The sequence below is a fragment of the Notolabrus celidotus genome, chromosome 9, assembly GCF_009762535.1.
Source record: "Notolabrus celidotus isolate fNotCel1 chromosome 9, fNotCel1.pri, whole genome shotgun sequence".
Taxonomy (NCBI): domain Eukaryota; kingdom Metazoa; phylum Chordata; class Actinopteri; order Labriformes; family Labridae; genus Notolabrus; species Notolabrus celidotus.
The window spans coordinates 10,408,274-10,426,042 of NC_048280.1; the positions used below are offsets into that span (position 1 = coordinate 10,408,274).

Sequence of the window (17,769 nt, forward strand, 5' to 3'; positions counted from 1 at the left end):
TAATGTTTTGTTAGTGCAAGACATGACTGAATACATACAGAGGCATCCTACACATGCACACACCCACACACACACACACACACATTATACACATGCCCTCTGTGGCTTTAAATTACTGAAGGCTACAGTACAAAACACATCACATTTTATTGCACCATACCTTTAGAAAATATGACTTTAATAAAAATGAAACTGAAACGTCACTTGCAGACCACTGGGACTACACATGACTACAACCTGTTACTTTACATTTGCATGTTTAAGCTTAAGTAGAGGGAAGAAATAAAGACAACATAGGAAGTTTCTTGGGTCACAGCAGCTTCCCCTGCAGACACTTACTCAGCAGGTACTGAGCTGTAATTAATGGATCAATAAGACCTCACAAACCTCATCATGTATTCTTACAGTGTGAGTGGATGCAAGAACTGCACAATCAACAAAAAAGAGACCATATCATGAGGATCCATTTTACAGCTGTGGTTACACTAAAACTTAACTCTTACGATATCATGTGTTACTGGAAAAACTCAATAGGACTCTTGTACTTTGTATATGGAACTTTGCATATGAAATGAAGACGCTGACATGCTAAATACAAACAAAAGAGAGATTTTTTGCATGTTACTGTAATTTTGACTGTAAAAATTGAAGAAGAATTCTGGGACTGAGATTAAAATGTTGATATACAAAATGTAAAGCTTAAAACTGTATGCATTGTGACTCATAAATGTGCAATTTTTTTTACTTTCAGGTTGTTTTATCGACTTAGCAAAAAGGTGAAAACAAAAAGTATTTTTCTCTGTATTCATGTTGATAAGCAAAGCATTTCGTTTAAATTTAACACAAATAAAGCACAAATAAACGTCAGATGACATGTTAAAGTCTTCTGTATATCATTTAAAAAAAACATACAAAATGATGGTATATATGCAGTTTGGATATCATACATTTTTAGCAAATCAGAGTCTCCCTGCAGTCAGGATTTCAAGCGTGTACAGTGGATTGATCCCAGTATTACACATGCAGCAGACGCTATCCTTGGTTCAGCTCATTCAGATCCAGGTTTGGGCAGCAGACTGGGTCACTGGTTCATCTCACCAGGTGATTGGGGAATAATTACGGGGCGGCCAGGGGTGGGCCCATTATTATGCATTGGTATCGTGCTTATGGTTCTGCCCCCGAGCGATGTATTTCACACTTCATCATGTCGGCTAAAAAAGTATTTCACACCACTTGAGCTTGCAGAGAGAGACGTGCATACCAAGGTTGATGGGGTTTACCTGCAGTTAGGCACTAGAGATAGACGGAACTGAGACAAATATACCTGCAACCCTATTTCATGGAATCGCCTGATGGATATTCACCTTTAAGCCCAGAATGTTTCAATTTTCCAATAAATTGTTAAATGTAAATATTTTTTTCCATGTATTTCATGACATTGCATCATGCATTTCCCAAAAGGTGTTGGTCATGGTGATTCATACAGGACTTATGCAAGGCAGGTGAATTTAAGGAGTCACCTTTTAGTTTATATTATAAGGACTTTGCAACTGAGGGATGCTTTCTTTATCATCAAATCTGCTGAATTTTACCTTGACTAATCGCTAATACCAGAAAATTGTGAAAAATCCCCACTACAGTGATAGATCCACTCATTGTTTGCAGCTCTAATGTGGACCCAGAATACCACAAAATCAAATTTACAATCTCTCAAACCAAATGCAGAAAGTTCCACACTATTTTTGTCACTCTTCTGCTGCTGAGCAGATGTTTCCATGCATTTTTAATGTCCTGATCCATCCATACTCTTACCTGTGATACTGCGCTTGCAGGAAGTGGAACTCCTCCTTGATCCGGTCGCAGGACTCGGTTACAGTGAACTTCAGCGGCTGACCCGGCTGGTGGGGGACCTCAACCCAAACCAAAAAGCGTGCGGGGAGGGAAGAGAGGAAGAACTGAGCCACCAAAGTTCACAGTCACGACACACATTCTCTTTCTCATCACACACACACAGGCGAGACTGTAGATGACAAAAGGCCTCTGTGATACGGATGGCCTTTTGGATTCACTCAGACTCCTTACACGTTAACCCACGCACACTCACAGACATACACACATGCAGCTGCAGCAGTGTGACAATGAGCGCAATTGTCCGTGCGAGCGCGCGGTGGCACGGAAACTTGATCTAAACTGATTACGCATCAGGCGCGCGGCTGTTAATCAGTGCTGTTTTGACATATTGCCTTTTTGCTGTCTACTTACCGGATGCCGGGCCGGCGGGTACATCTTGCTCAGATCTCGAATCATTTAGAATGTGTTTTAAAGTTCATCCAAATAAACACAGAAACAACCCAGAAATGTGGGTGCACGGAGCTCTCCTTGTGCGTAAAAGGTCAGTCAGCGGCCAGTTTGTGGGCTACGTGCAGGTTCCATGAAGAGTACAAACATCCTTGAACCTTTTGTTAGTCGTCATTCTTTTAGGCAGTATTTTTAAAGTCCATTCAGAGTGTCATTTAAAGCAGGAGTTGTTTCAGTCCTCTCCAAAATCTCCAGCGCGTTAATTTAAGCGCACAAATCCTAACATTCTCCCTCTAAACTAACACCGAATCCGCTAATGTCTCTGCTTTTCCCTAAAAAGCATCGACTTCTGGCGCATCATGACCCCTCTGCTCCGCGGTTGAGCTCCTCCAAGTCGTCCTGTCCTCACGCATTTATCGGTTAATTTCCTGCAGCTTCCGTTAATGTTCACATCCCCGCACAGCACCGGCGGAGCGACCACCTCACCGACTATCAGCCTGCCCCTCCGAAGCCAAATTTAGAAGCAACCAGTCGCACGAGCGCAATTACATATTCACAACAATTACAGGAGCCCGTACCGTGACGTCGGGACGTGTAGTTTAATTCATATTAGTCGATAATAAGCACTACAGATGTGCTTCTGGTGTAAAGAACTACAACTTCCCAGCTCCTCCGCGAAGCCACCCAAAGCCAATCCTGTGTGGTCTAAAGGAGGAGCGGCCATTAAAGACAGCCAATAGCGACAAAGAGGTATACATACTGTGCCCCATGCTGCTGTCAGTCATCGGCATGTTGTCCAATCACCTCCAACAGGATGCAATCTATGCAGGCTCCCCACGTGGGGGGCTAGGTCTGCTATTAGAAGACGATACAGGGTTTAATCTGGAAGCTATCTGTTGACTTATATGTTTTTTTCTAGAGACTTCCAGGCAGCATATGGCCCCTAGGTGTCTCGTGTTTTTCCTGTTTTTTTAAATCCTGTTTTTTAATTGAATTGCCAATTAAAACAATCTGCTCTCATGTCCACAGACTGCACTCACAACCTCGCAATTAAAGTCTCATTTTGAGCTCTCTTGCATGCTTGTCTAGGATGTAAATCATGTAGGGGGAAACATTAGTGTGTAAACACTTCATGAATTTCAGTTCAAATAGAGGTTGGTTTTATTAGGCTCCTCGCCATGTGGATCTAGATCAACACGCTTCATTCTATATAGAAGCTATGTGGGAACATGTTTTATGGGGTTTTTAATTGTGTCCCCTTAACAGAGACCTTTTTTATGTTTTGAAAAACGGACTGGCATTTTTACACTGGTGGAAGCAAAATAACTAACACAGTGGAGTAATACTGAGTTAAAAATACAATCAAATTGTATTCAAGTAAAGTTGAAAAAGTACGAGTTTAAAAATATGATCAAAGTATGAAACAGGAAGCAAACTTACTCATTGCAGATTGGCAAATTTCAGAAAAATGTAAACTGTTTAAATGTTGTATTATTGGGTTATTGCTTTGGCGTGTAATAGCAGTACTAATGAGCTCAGTTTATAGTTGCAGCATGTATATTCAGATCAATTTGTATGTCTTTACATAGTGCTACTGGGTAGCTTGTTATTTTACTCTGGGGTTCATAAAAGTGTCTGTTGAGACGCTGGTGGCCTATCAGTCTAAGCACCACACATGCAGAGGCTATAGTCCCCGTTGCAGAGATCGCCGGCTCGACTCCAGGCCGTGACCATTTCCTGCACATCTTCCCCCACTCTCTTTATTCCCTATATTTCCTGTCTCTCTTCAGCTGTCCTATCTAATAAAGACAAAAATTCAAAAAATATAACCTTAAAAAAATTAAAATTAAGTATCTGTTTACATAACTAGGGATGTTCTGAAACAAATAATTTGCTACTTGTTCTAATAGAAATAATACAAATCAGACTAGTCGACTAGTCAAAAACGCAAGAGAAAAAATCTGTGAAAAAAGACAAAACTGAGCTCAAGTTATTTAACATGGCTAGACACGGGATTACAGTCAACAGGTTAACAATGTCAACGATCCTACAGAGTGTGACTACGTTAGCAGAGCTAGCAGCACCGGCCTTCTCTCCTCCCTGCAAATCAACGTCCACGTGGCTGTGTCCGTTACACATTGCTCATTTGTGTTAACCAGACATAGACTATAAACAACTTCATCTGCAGTCTCTAAATTAAAAAACTCCAAACGACGTCGCGCTACAAGATGCCTCCTTTCTTCCTTGATTGTTTACAGCTGATAGTTGTCTTCATCAACTAGAGCTCCAGCTAGTGGTGGGTGGCTGCACTACAGCTCAGACATATCATATGCCCCAATTTCAGGCCTAAATTACTAAAATATAATTAACGTGTTTAACTGACTAGTAATTCTGGTGTTGACTCGTGAGGGTGACAACGTTTAATCATGTAGTTGCGTAAATGCGCACGTCCCTAACCTTAACCTTACATAACGCGTCATTTGGTGGTTCAATTTTAAATCAATAATCACGAGCTGCACCTAATGTAAAAATCTATTAACATGATCTCTTTAAATATTTGCCCACTCTGCATGAGAACTGCAGACCAATTCAGACACCTGTATGTCTGAGTAAACTAGAATACAGCTGATTATAATGAGAATTCTTTTTCTCTTTCATAGACAAACACTGAGATGCGTGTATGCATTTGCTGCTATGAGTCGATGTTTATTGTGTGTGTGTGTGTGTGTGTGTGTGTGTGTGTGTGTGTGTGTGTGTGTGTGTGTGTGTGTGTGTGTGTGAAACAGTGTTGCTGGGTCAGCAGCTTGCTTAACCACCATGTCCAGTCATTTAGCAGCACTAACTGTCTGTGTCGGAAAACTTCATCATCCTCTGTTGGGTTTCACTTCATATTACTCCTCTCTTTCTTTGAATTTCTTACCATTTCTAACATGATAAAAGAGGAGTTCTGTAAAAGAGGATGTACCACTTTTGTTTCTTCATACTCACACACACACACACACAGGCAAAGTAATGCTTATCCACAACAGGACACCACATCACCACGTCTGTACAGCCCAGTCTGTCTGTCTCGGTCTGTCCTGTTGTCTCTGCCTCTCCCTCATACATACACGGCCCTGTGCACACATACACACGGCCTCGGCCATTCAAATACACATCTCTATCCACCACACATACAAACTAATATCTCAGGTAAGCACAGGGCCTAAAGTGACCTGCTGTCGTGGTGCGTGAATCCACTAAGGCTCAGAAAAGGTAATATCATGCCCTCCCTCTTTCCCCTCCAAGGGTTGAGCTGTGATGTGGGCGAGCATGGGGGATGTAGAGGTGAAGGAGGGGGGCAGGTGAAGAGGAATAAACAGATTTATTTGCCTGCGCCCCTCTCTGATTATTTTGCCCCTGCCTTTTGTTCCAGACCTTATGAAACCCAAATGTCAAGTGAGGCGAGGGCCTCATATCGAGCCCTGTCAATCACATCCCTCTGCGCACCTGAAGCCTTGACGCCGGATTATTGGCTTCAACACAAGGGCTGCCTTCGCCGCCAGCCACAACGCCTCAGACCAGCTGACAGCCAAGTTTTTTTTTTTCTAAAGAGGAACTTCATTTGGCAGCTGATGCACAGGAGATTGCATAGGAGCCGATTTGGAGGGGAGCAGGCTGGATTCATATGGGGCTGTGTGTGAGTGCGCGTGTGTGTATGGAGGCTGAGTGGTTTATCAAGGAAGGGGGATTAAGGTTGGGTATGAAGGTGGGCTTGACTCAGGTTGAGGTGGGGGGTGGGCAGTGGTTGGTGAAAAACCCGGCCTTAACATCTTGTTCAGTGCACTGATCCCGACCAGCTATCAGCACCTGTACATACGTCTCCTAATCTCACTGCTGCTCTCTCTGTTGAGTCCTTCCTCCTTTCACTCTCACTTTCTCTCTCTCACACACAGACACACAGACACACACAAACACACACACACACACACCTACACACACATGCACGCACACGCACACAGGCATGCATAACTTCCTACTCTATCTTCTTATCTCTAATGTTATACGCCCTCACAATAACTAACTTTGACATTCATGCACACACACACACACACACACACACACACACACACACACACACACACACACACACACACACACACATCCAATGCACCAATGTCATAGCCTTAACTCTTTGTCAGGTTTTAAAACAACACTGGACTTCTACTCAAAATGGACAGTTTCTTTTAGACAAAGGATAAAATAAATGCTTTGGAATCCTAATATAGTGTTAAGTATTCCTCAGCTTCAGCTGGGTTATGCAGGTAGTAGCCAAGTAGCCTTTAGCGACGGTGACGCTTCTCTCCCCTCTTCAACCATACACATATAAAGAGTAGACACCGCATTGGCTGCTGGGGTGCAAGAAATACCTAGCTATGATTGATTAAATGCGCTGACACTTAATTGCGCCTGCCAAACAGATTACACTGAGTGGAGCGGGTGACCGGACCAAGATGGTGGCCCCACGGCTCGTCAGTGCCAATAGGTCATAGTAGTCGATACGGCATCTACTCTTTATTATGTTTATGTCTTGAACAACCCAAGCCTCAGCTGTCATAATAATAATATAGTTACAGAGCTAAAGTGACTACATTACCCATAATACAAGTTAACTGTTGGTGGATCATTTGGAGCTTCAGGTGTAGCAGAAAATGTAGCCTTGAGCTGGCATCCCCACAAAGAGATGAGAGGCGACTACAGAACTTCACCACTCACCATGATGAAACTGGTTGACTCAACTTCTCAGCAACAAAAGTCTTTCTTAAACTTTTTGTTAAAAGCTTGACGTGTATGTTTTTTCAGTTTCCTTTTAAGCATTTCATCTGCACCACAAGTTTAGAAAACAACGACCAAATTCAAACATTTCTCAGGGGCATTACCAGCTCTGGAGAGAGCTGTGACAAGAGATACAAAAACAGGATCATCAAAGTCACGTTTGTTGTTGTTAACTCCGTTTACACATGACAGCAGCTCCAACTAAATGGATGTGCAAAGCACGCTATATGCAAGCATGAACTCTGTTGTACCCATAGACTGTATAAATAATGGACGTAGTATCCGTGAAGTCACCCATCTGTTCCTGAGCGCTGTTTTGAAGGCAATCGACGGCGGCAGCCATATTGGAAATGCGGAACTGAACCTGTCAAAGTGTGACGTAAAGGGGCGGAGTTTGAGCCTCTTAGCCAACAGCGATGGGTTCACGACCGGGAGTCAAGTCAGTCATGTCCTTATTTGGGCAAAAACTAGTAATCTTAATATCTTCTGAACCGTCACGTCAGAAAAGAAATTCACCTTCCGTACAGTGTGTGCCGATAGAGAGATTAGCTTCATAGGGCGAAGCCGTTTTTTGAACCAGGCTGTAAACATATTTATTAATGCTACAAAGATCGTCTTCTTCCCATTCATGTCTATGTGGTTTCCCGTGTTTCTGCAGCCAGCCTCAAGTGGATTCTCAATGAACTGCAGTTTATAACTCTTTCGCATGGGCTTCATCGTTTGAGACCGGAGGTTGCCGCTTGGTTGTACCAAGGTAACATAACAACATACAAACTGCTGAGAGATTATAGTGTTGCTAAAGACACAAGGTGGTAAGGAAGTAATGATTAACCTAATTCATGTTGCGATATGTTGGGATTCACAAATTCTGGGTTTTACAAGATTTACTCATTGCTTTTATTTTGAAAGGAAAAAAAGGCTACTTCCTTGTGATCATAAAGTCACAGGAGGAAATGAAAAAACAAAAAGAGCGATCATCTGTAAAAATCATTTAAAGTATTTGCACCTGTTATTAGTCATATAGGCTCTTCTATTATGTGTTGCATCTCTCTTCCTCTCTCCGTCACCTGCAGGTGTAGTGATGCATGGTCCACAAAAAGCCAGAGCGCGAGAGATGGAGCGATTGTTAGATTAATATTAGATGTCTATCTCATACGAATAAACAAAGAAAAACACCCACACAGCTGATTTGGTGTGTCGCCCGGGAATCGTCTTTGTGTGTGAAACACTTGCGATGCATCATCAAGCGCAAAATCTTCATCTGCTACAGATGGAAGACATGTAATGAGGTCAAACAAGTAAAGTCAAAGGCAGATTGCACTCTCTACTGTTTAAAGGGGGTATTAATATTCATTTTTTTTATCTCATCGATTTGCACTGTCACTTGTGTGTATCGACTTTTGACCATCTCGCAAGGTAATATAACATCCCTATTGCAGGTTTTTTGAATCTCTTAATGGAAAGCAAGGATAACAAGACTTTGTACAACCAGCTGCATCTTACTGATTAGCTCCAAATTCAAAAAAGGGTTCTTCTCATAAACAGGTTTAACTCTATCATCAGACTAGCACATCAATAGTGGACCATTCTGTGCAGGTCCCATCCCATTTAATGATTTAAGGTTTGAAAAAAATCATAGGTACAGTTTATAAAATCATGATTATGATGATAATTAATTACAGGAGCCACATTTGCTGGGTCAGCCTCTGCCTTTGGATATAAATTGTGATACATGGAATCCTCAAACACAGATGGGACATTGTCACTACAGTTACATTTATTCATAAAGATGATTATCTTTCAGTCTTTTCACAAATTCATAACTCAAATCTCTGTCTAATTAGCCAATATGATGAGTGTAATCAGTTCAGATCAGATCTCCTAATTAATAATCTTTCAAATGTTCAGTTAAATTAAAAGCCTTTAAGTCACTATCTGTAGACAAATGACTAAACACAGTGGGTGTTTGAGTCAAAGGCACACACTGAATGAAAATGCATTGGTGTTTCTCTTCAGTATTATAAATCGGGTGTTTAGTTGACATGAATGGAAAAAACCAAAGAGTATCGGTGAAAGTAGTGAGCCATATTCTGTTGCTCATGTACAGTTGTGCTTTGGTTGAGCATAAAATAACAAGAACAGTGAGCGTATTGCCACACATAGAGGTAAGACTAGGCAAGATATAGTAGTTAATACAGCTCTAAACACACGGGGAACTGTGTTGTATGCACAGGTAATACAGTACAGGGTATGACTTGAAATTCAAATTAAATTGACTTTGACATATAAAACCATGTAAATCTGTTACATTTCCAACCCTACTTGTGTAGTGGACACTCTTGTTGCTCTTGGCATTGATCCTGCAGGCTTCCTCTGTTTCCCATAGGTCAGCAGAGCTACAGAGGTTTATTTACTATAAGACAAGCACAGTGGTATTGTCCTTTCACCACCACACCATCCTCTGGGTTTATAGAATAATAATATAACACCTGTCTGTCATTGTCTTTGTGTGTGTGTGTGTGTGTGTGTGTGAGTGTATGTGCGCTTGGGGGTACACTGTCTAACTAATCATACTTCAGTGAGCACTAACCACTGGTCCGTGTTCCTAAATCTCCTGTCCTTACAGCAAGCTGCGTCTAAATCCTCCATGCTCGCCCTTTAACACGTCATTAATCCCCGGCGGCCGCCCCTTTGAACAGGGAGCTTGTGTGAAGGGATAACCAGGCCTCCTCAGACACAGAGACGGAGAGGCGGAGGCAGCGCTGGATTTACCCCGCTACCAGCAGGTTAATCCTGCCTCCACACCGAGTGAGCGAGGGGAGGTGGTGTGTGTGTGTGTGTGTGTGTGTGTGTGTGTGTGTGTGTGTGTGTGTGTGTGTGTGTGTGTGTGTGTGTGTGTGTGTGTGTGTGTGTGTGTGTGTGTGTGTGTGTGTGTGTGTGTGTGTGTGTGCGCGCATCTGTGTCTACGTGTGAGAGATAGAGACAGTGTCTTTATTGGAGACAGTTAAGGATCGGCTCCATCACGGTAATGACTCTAGGGGAACATCAGCATCTGGTGCTCAAAGTCATCCAGTCCCCCAAAAGGAACACACAGATTGCTGCCATTTCTTTATTTGATTACAAATGGATGGATGCAAGTGTTTCTGCTGATAGAAACTGAAATAGCACAGAGCAACCAGATGACAAACAGACCGAGACGCTGAAAGCAGAAAAAGGGAGAGACAGTCCCAGATGAGGAACAATTAATTATCAGGGAAGTGATGACACCAAGAAGAGCTTAAAAAAAAAAAGAAGTAATCTTGAGGGTCCCAAAAATGCAACCAACTGATCAAAGCTACAACATCCCTAAACATACATCACAGTAGACGGACGCTACAGAAGACGGTATCACTGGTAAGTTTACTGCAAGTCCTCAATGTTTATGGGCTGTATATTAGGGGAATCACAGAGTAAGTCTTGATATGATACAAAACCTGATACATTTACAACTTGTAGTATGGGAGGTACAACCTTCAGTTATCAGGCCCCTCTCCTTTATAATCATCTACCAGTCAAGGTCCAGGAGGCAGACACCCTCTCCACTTTCAAGATCATGCTTAAAACTTTCCTTTCTGATAAAGCTTATAGTTAGAGCTGGCTCAGGCTTGGACCAGCTATTAGTTATGGTGCTTTAGGCCTAGGGAACTGGCAGTCTAGGCCTATAGTCTAGGCCCCCACCATCACTTACTCTAACTCTACCTGTCCAATTGAAAGTTACTAACTATAGACCTTACTGGAGTCCCTGAGCTCTCTTGTCTCGTAGGTGTCTCTGAGCTGCCGTAGAGTTTTGCTCGAGGTTTCTGCCTGTTTAAAGGAAGTTTTTCCTCGCCGCTTTAACTGGTTAAATAGGGGCGCTGGTGGCCTAGCGGTCTAAGCGCCCCAAATACAGAGGCTACAGTCCTCGTCGCAGGGGTCGCTGGTTCGATTCCCGGCCGGTCAACCATTTCCTGCATGTCTTCCCCCGCTCTCCACTCCCCAGATTTCCTGTCTATCTTCAGCTATCCTATCCAATAAAGGCAAAAAGGCCAAAAAATATAACTTAAAAAATTAAAAAATAACTGGCTAAATACTGCAAGGTGCAATGCTCAAGGTGGATTAAGGTGGGGCAATACTGAGTCTTACCCTGTCTTGATGTTGGGTCTCTGTTCATAATTTGACAGAGTACGGTCTAGACCTGCTATGTTTGTAAAAGCGTCTTGCGATAACGTTTGTTAGGATTTGGTGCTGTACAAATAAAGATTGATTGATTGATTGATTGATTGATTGATTGATTGATTGATTAATTGATTGATTGATTGATTGATTGATATGGCCCAGGATAATGATAACATCACGATACAGGGATTCCTTGATAATTGATAAACTGCAAGGCAATAATGTAAGGATACATCACGATATCTGATTAACAGCTGAATAAACAACATCCACAGAAAACGCTACGTGCAGGTTTAATGTCACCAGCGCCACCATGAGGAGACATGAAGTAGTGATATAATATTGCATCTGAATCAGGAGGACAATGTATTGCTAACTCAATTTGTTGTACTTTATAAATGTTTGATAAGTTCTTTACAACACAGATGTAAGGGCTCTGGCTTTGGATCTTGTGAGACAATTAAATGGCTCCTAATCAGCTGTTATCATGACCTTTAGGATGCCTCAGACAGGGCCAATATCAGTATAGGCCAGAGGGTGCACAAACATCTATTATGAAGGAGCTCTTCATCTCCTTGCTTCTGAATCCTCATCATAACACAGCAACTGGAGGTACATTAGCAGGCCTTTGTTTTCACACATGGTTAATGTTAAATAGTTGATGTTTGTGCAGAATATGCACCAAAAGTAATTTGTTAGGTTCAGGGAAAAAAATGTGGTATGGCTTAGAATACATTACAACAGAGAGAGAGGGAAAGTTAACTCCTCCAAATAACTTTGACTTTAGGTCTCATATAGGACACTAACCCTGATCTCCTGAATGACTGTTTGTGACACATCGACCCACCCAAACCAACTTCTAGTGTTTACTTCCTCACTCTTCATGTTGCATCATCAAGCTTCAGTGTGACGTTGTTCATAACTGAAATTTAACAGTCTTCTAACCACTGAATCAAATGTCCATCAAATGCTGATTTGAGTCATTTACATTTGTTGTCAACAGTTATAACTTCTCCTATAAAGACAAAAATATGCTTATACTGAAGCGTTTATCATTCTGTTGTGCAGTATATACCAAAGTGAAAGAACAGTTCTTGATGGGATTTTAAAAAATGGTTAAATAAATGCATCCTTTATTCAGACTGAAAGCAAGTATTCCACCTCAGCTCCTCAGAGTTTGCTCCCGTAATGACTAAAATAATTCACAAAGTATGTTTATAACCCAGTTTATAAGTCATTATTATTCAGCTTAGTTTATCACATTCATAAGACAACAATGAGGCCACTAACTCCTCTTTTTTTTAAATAAACCAGCCTTTGTCTGGTGTGCAGAGGAGTCTGAGATAGGCAGTCGGACTTTTAACATTCTGTCTCCTCCTCAGACTAAAAGACTAATCAGCCACTCGGCGGGGCTCTGGCTGCTAACCAGGACTAATTCTGCCTCCTGCTGGCTGGCGACACACACTGGGACAGCCATGATTGGCTGTTTAGCGCTGGGGGGTACACCTCTGATTGTCTGCTTAGCATATTTTCTCCCCTCACACTGATGGCACACACTCACTCTTATCCTCATTGCACTGCACAATGCAGGGGGAAGTTATGGATGTGCCCGTTTGTGTCTGCAAGTGTGTGTGTGTGTGTGTGTGTGTGTGTGTGTGTGTGTGTGTGTGTGTGTGTGTGTGTGTGTGTGTGTGTGTGTGTGTGTTGCATCCAGTGCCGTGAAAGAGTGTATGGACAACTAAAAAAATTTAAATTCATCACCAAGGCAAAACCTCCCTCCTCCTCTTCCTTGTCTCCTTCATTGTTCACCCCTCCTTTTTTCTTCTTCTTCTTCTCCACTGCGGCACAGATCAGATAGAATGTCACCTCTACAAACTGCCGCGAGCTAATTAGCTGTTAGCCATGTTTGTGTTCTTGACTGATGACAGGATCATTTACTCTGGTCTCCAGCTGGCTCTGTTTGTCGGAGCCATCTCATTAGCATGGCAGATTAGTCCCACTCAGTCAGGGTTCTGCCTGGCCCAATGAGAAGTGATTGGAATGCAAATCAATCAAGAGGGCGGGGACATGGAAATCATAAAATCTGTGGTGAAGAGGGCAGGATGAGAATATAGTTTAAAGCTTTATGTTGGAGGAAATCATACAATCGTTACAGTTTGTTTGCAGGGAAATTCAACACAAAAGGTGAAAAGGTTGGATGTGTTGGTATGGAGCAGAACAGGGGAATGATGGGTGTTTTGAGCCTGTATCAGCTGCCTTTACATGAGAGGAAAAACACTCCAGGGTGATGCCTTGTGCTGTTGAGAGGGATTGTTTCTTCTAAGAGAATCAGCTGTAATAATACTAACATTGTTATGAATTTGTGAGTTTATTATCCCTTAAAGCTCAGCTTTATTAGTAACTCTAAAGTGCAGATTTAATCAACAGAAGCCACTCACTGAACCGGGGCCAGAGAAACCAGGACTGGAGTATTTTTTTGGATGAAATACGATGAATTAATCCAAGAAGGGATATATCGATAAATTCATGAATAAACAAGCGAGTTAACAAGCGGCTTTGCCTGGCTAAGGAACCTCTTTTGTCAACATGGCTTTGTAATTCCACTAAGTAAGCCATTAATACATTGTGTAAAACTGTCTAATTGTTTTAATATTCTGTCATCAGGTTTTTCTTCTCATCAGCAGGAAGGTATTGATCACGTCCAAGGGCCGCTTTCACAATAAGACGGCAGCATTTTCTCTGCGTCAGTCAAATCAATCAGTGCATTATCACCGCTCTGCTCATATAGCTGGGATTCACTATTTGACTTAAGTGGGGGAAAGTTTGCGAAACGCATATAGTACATGTAGGCACCGGCACTGTATAGATTTATTTTTTCAGTCCAGCAAAGAACAACAGATGACAAAGCCACTTGGGTTTTCAGGGTACATTTATGTTGTTAGAGGAGCAGGAGGTCTCTGTCTCACTCTCTCTATCTCTCTCTCTCCCTCTCTCTTTTTTGTGTGTGTTTTACTCCTTTGAGTCAATCTCTGTGAAGCCGCCGCTATCTCCAGTTTCATTTGTCGACAGGTCTGGCAGCAGGGAAGGAGAGGCGGGGAAGGGGGGGTGGGGGTGTAGGACAGGGGAGGGAGGAGGGGGGGCAGTAATGTAAGAAAATTGGTGGATTAGACGGCGAGCCCTCTTCCTGTCTGCTGCAACCCCCCCACCCTCCTCCCACTCCGTCTTCTCCTCATCTTCCTCCTTCTCATGCCTCCATCCGACCCTCAGACTATAATAACACAGCCTGACATACTGACGACCCCCTCCTCCCTCCTCGTCCCTAACAGATCTGTCATCCCTCCTCTTTCTCCCTGGTTTTGTTTTCCTCCTCTCCTCAAAAAGCTAGACTTTCTCCCTCTTACTTTGTCTTTTTCAGTTAAAAGCAGGATTACACCTGTATTTGTGTCCCCTCTATCTTCCTCACTGTCATTCCTCAACTACCTGGCTCACCTGCGCCCGTAATCAGCTCCTCTAATCTCTATCAAGACCCATCTGTGCTACAAAGGATGTGCGAGATCTCAGTTTCAGGCAAGTTTTTGATGTTGGGGCGTTCTTGCATGCGAGTAACAGAGCGTAGCGATGTGGCGCTGACACGACATGAGGCTAAGAGGTTGTAGGGGTGGTGTAGGGGAGAGGAGGGTGAGCTATGAGCGAGAGTTTCAGAGTGTACATGGAGGGGTCTGAAAGGGCCTAAATGGATCCACGATTGGACTCTCCGAGGTCGTCATCAGCCCAGATTGGAGGCCATTAGGGCCTATTTAAAAGAATTACTTCCAGGATGCAATCAAAAACCCTGATAGGTAATCAATGGCAACTAGATCAGGGCACAAAGGCAGTCCATGTGTCTCAATCAGCCACCATTCAGCAGGACAGGGAGATCAGTACTGGCCAGAACCTGCAGTCAATTCTTGTAGAGCATGAATCCACACACACGCACATTAAACACGATCACAAATACCAGAGACACATGCATGCACACTAATACACACTGGGGTAAAAGTGCCACATCACTGGGACAATACACTGCATGGAAAGAAATTCAAAACGCACACACACGCCCGCACTTACACACACAGATATGACAGTAAGTTGATCTGCAGATGGCCATGTTCCCCATGACCTGCTCCAAGACAGTGATTTATCAGGAGGCACCTAATGCCTCAAACACCACCCCCTGAGCTCTGAAAGAAGAATTACAGGACATAAAGGAGAGAGATGGAGATAGGGATGGAGGATGAAAGAGAGAAAGAGGAGGCGTAAGGATAAGGAGGGAGGACGGGGGGAGTAATGGGGGAGCAGGCAAGAGCAAAGGAGGGGAAGAGGTTGTGAACAGACAGGTTGATTTATAAGACCTTCCAGTTAACGGAGCCCTCTACTGTACAGCATACACATGCATACACACATACATACACACATACACCTGCAGCATCCAGTGAGAGTGATGAGCAGGGAGAGGTTGGTAATGCTGCTCAATGATGCGTGTGGCGTTTAGTTCAGTCTGAGTGCGCCCGTTTCTACAGACATGCAGGCTCACAATATGCCCCAGCAGGTGGACAAAGAGAGGGAGAGAGGGAGAGAGAGAGAGGGGGAGAGAGAGAGAGAGGGAGACAGAGGGAGAGAGAGAGAGATCCAAGGCCGTAAATTGGGTCAATATGTTCGGTTCATAAACAGAGCAGAACCCTCAAAGCAGCCCGGCACACTGAGGGGCAAAAATTAGCACCCACATCTGAGCAGGAGGGACTTCAGGGTGCACGCAAACATGCACACGTACATATGCAAACAGAAACAGACGCTCAAGAATGTGCAATAACTCGATTTATTGGGTTATATACACCAGCGCATATAAATGCAGAAACACATACACCAATAGGAACAATAATAGCCCTGACATGATAAAACACCATCAAGAAGGGGATATGAAACACAGCGCGCTCCCTGCAATAAGATTACCGGCTATCAGCCCTCAGTAGATTTGCCAGCGGGAGTCCCCAGTATAATAAAATCAGATTAAAGGACAATCATATTTATTTCTAGTATATACAATATATCAAGGTTGCTCAGCAGCTCTTATTGTGATAGGCTGTGAAAAGGCGAGGCCTCTGTGTACTCTCCTTCTTCTAAGTTGACGTTAGGCTGTGTTTAATGAGCTCCTGGTGTCAAGGAGTCGGGGATGTAACAGGATATGTTGGCGAGGCTTATTGATTTATTGTTTTTCAAAGAAGTTTTTGTACTTTTGTTATTGCCTGGCTGTCACCAGTAATGTCATTCCAGAATCATTTCAGGTGAATAAAAGTTGAGGGGTGGTGTGTAAATGTGAGCGTGTGATTGCTCTGCAGCGGGGTAAAATATTAGAGAATAAGATGACGTTGAGAGGTTAATATGACTTGTGACATATAAACACATCTCCTGCTCTGGAGATAGGGAAATGTATGTGTGATTATATGCAATGGTTTTAATTTAGATGTCTTCAGAACAGAGTCAAAGAAGGGAAAAAAGAAATGAACATTCTGAGTCTTAATTACTTATTACCACCACCATCATCACAACAAGCATCCATTCACTCTGCACATTCACAAACTGACATATCATGCAATGAAGCAACTTCAATAAAGAAAGGAAATAGTCACATCTATCACACAGTGCAGGAAGTGAGAAACCTATAGCTGATTTAGTAGCCTGTATCTTCCTGTGCTGTTTTTGGTTATACTGCATACTTCATTTTACTTTGAAAAAAGGCTTTTGGTTCAGAAGCTCTTAAGCAGGCTGTCAAGAAGTCAGTGCAGTTGACCCTTTTTTAACCTTTAAAACTTAGAAAGGTACCCACACAAATGATCTGGAAAAAATGTTCATTCAAACCCTGAGGCTTCTTTATCAAACATGACTATAATACGATACGAAACAAAAGAAAACGATAGGATACGAGACATTAAGATACAATATATTAAAATACGACACGATACGGCACAAAACCATACAATGCAATACGATATTAAGGTATGATATATTAAACTACAATACTATACAACACAATACCATATAATGAAATACGATAGGATACAATACAATAAAATAAAATACTATGATACATTAAGAAGATACAATACAATACAATCTGATACATTGAGATTCAATACGATGTGTCACAATACGATACATTAAGATGCGATACAATACGTTAAGATACGATGCATTAAGATAAGATATCATACAATCGAAACTATACGATATAAGATACATCAAGACACGATAAATTGCGATACAACAAAATACAACACAATAGGATAAGTTACATCTGTATCAATGCCTTTATTGTGATAGGTCTGTAATAGGGATGCACACAATTAATCGATTATCGATTAATTGATTGTTAAGACATTACTCGAAACACGCATTTTTGTTTTCAATGTTCCGTCACATGGAACG

General features: G+C 42.4%; 1 protein-coding gene across 8 annotated transcripts in view; it reads right to left on the reverse strand.

Annotated features, from left to right (window-relative positions):
• Nucleotides 1–17,769, reverse strand: part of LOC117819451 (transducin-like enhancer protein 4) — a 63,609-nt gene that overhangs the window by 36,976 nt on the left and 8,864 nt on the right. For 3 of the 8 annotated variants that reach the window (XM_034692826.1, XM_034692823.1, XM_034692822.1), the window contains exons 1-2: nt 2,263–2,836; nt 1,813–1,910 (exon numbers count right to left, since the gene is read on the reverse strand). In XM_034692826.1, the coding sequence (XP_034548717.1) occupies nt 1,813–1,910; nt 2,263–2,307 (143 nt within the window). In that variant the 5' untranslated portion in view covers nt 2,308–2,836. Of the gene's footprint in view, nt 1–1,812; nt 1,911–2,262; nt 2,984–17,769 lie in introns of those variants that run through there. The other 5 variants (XM_034692829.1, XM_034692828.1, XM_034692825.1 and 2 more) reach the window with 4 other exon arrangements.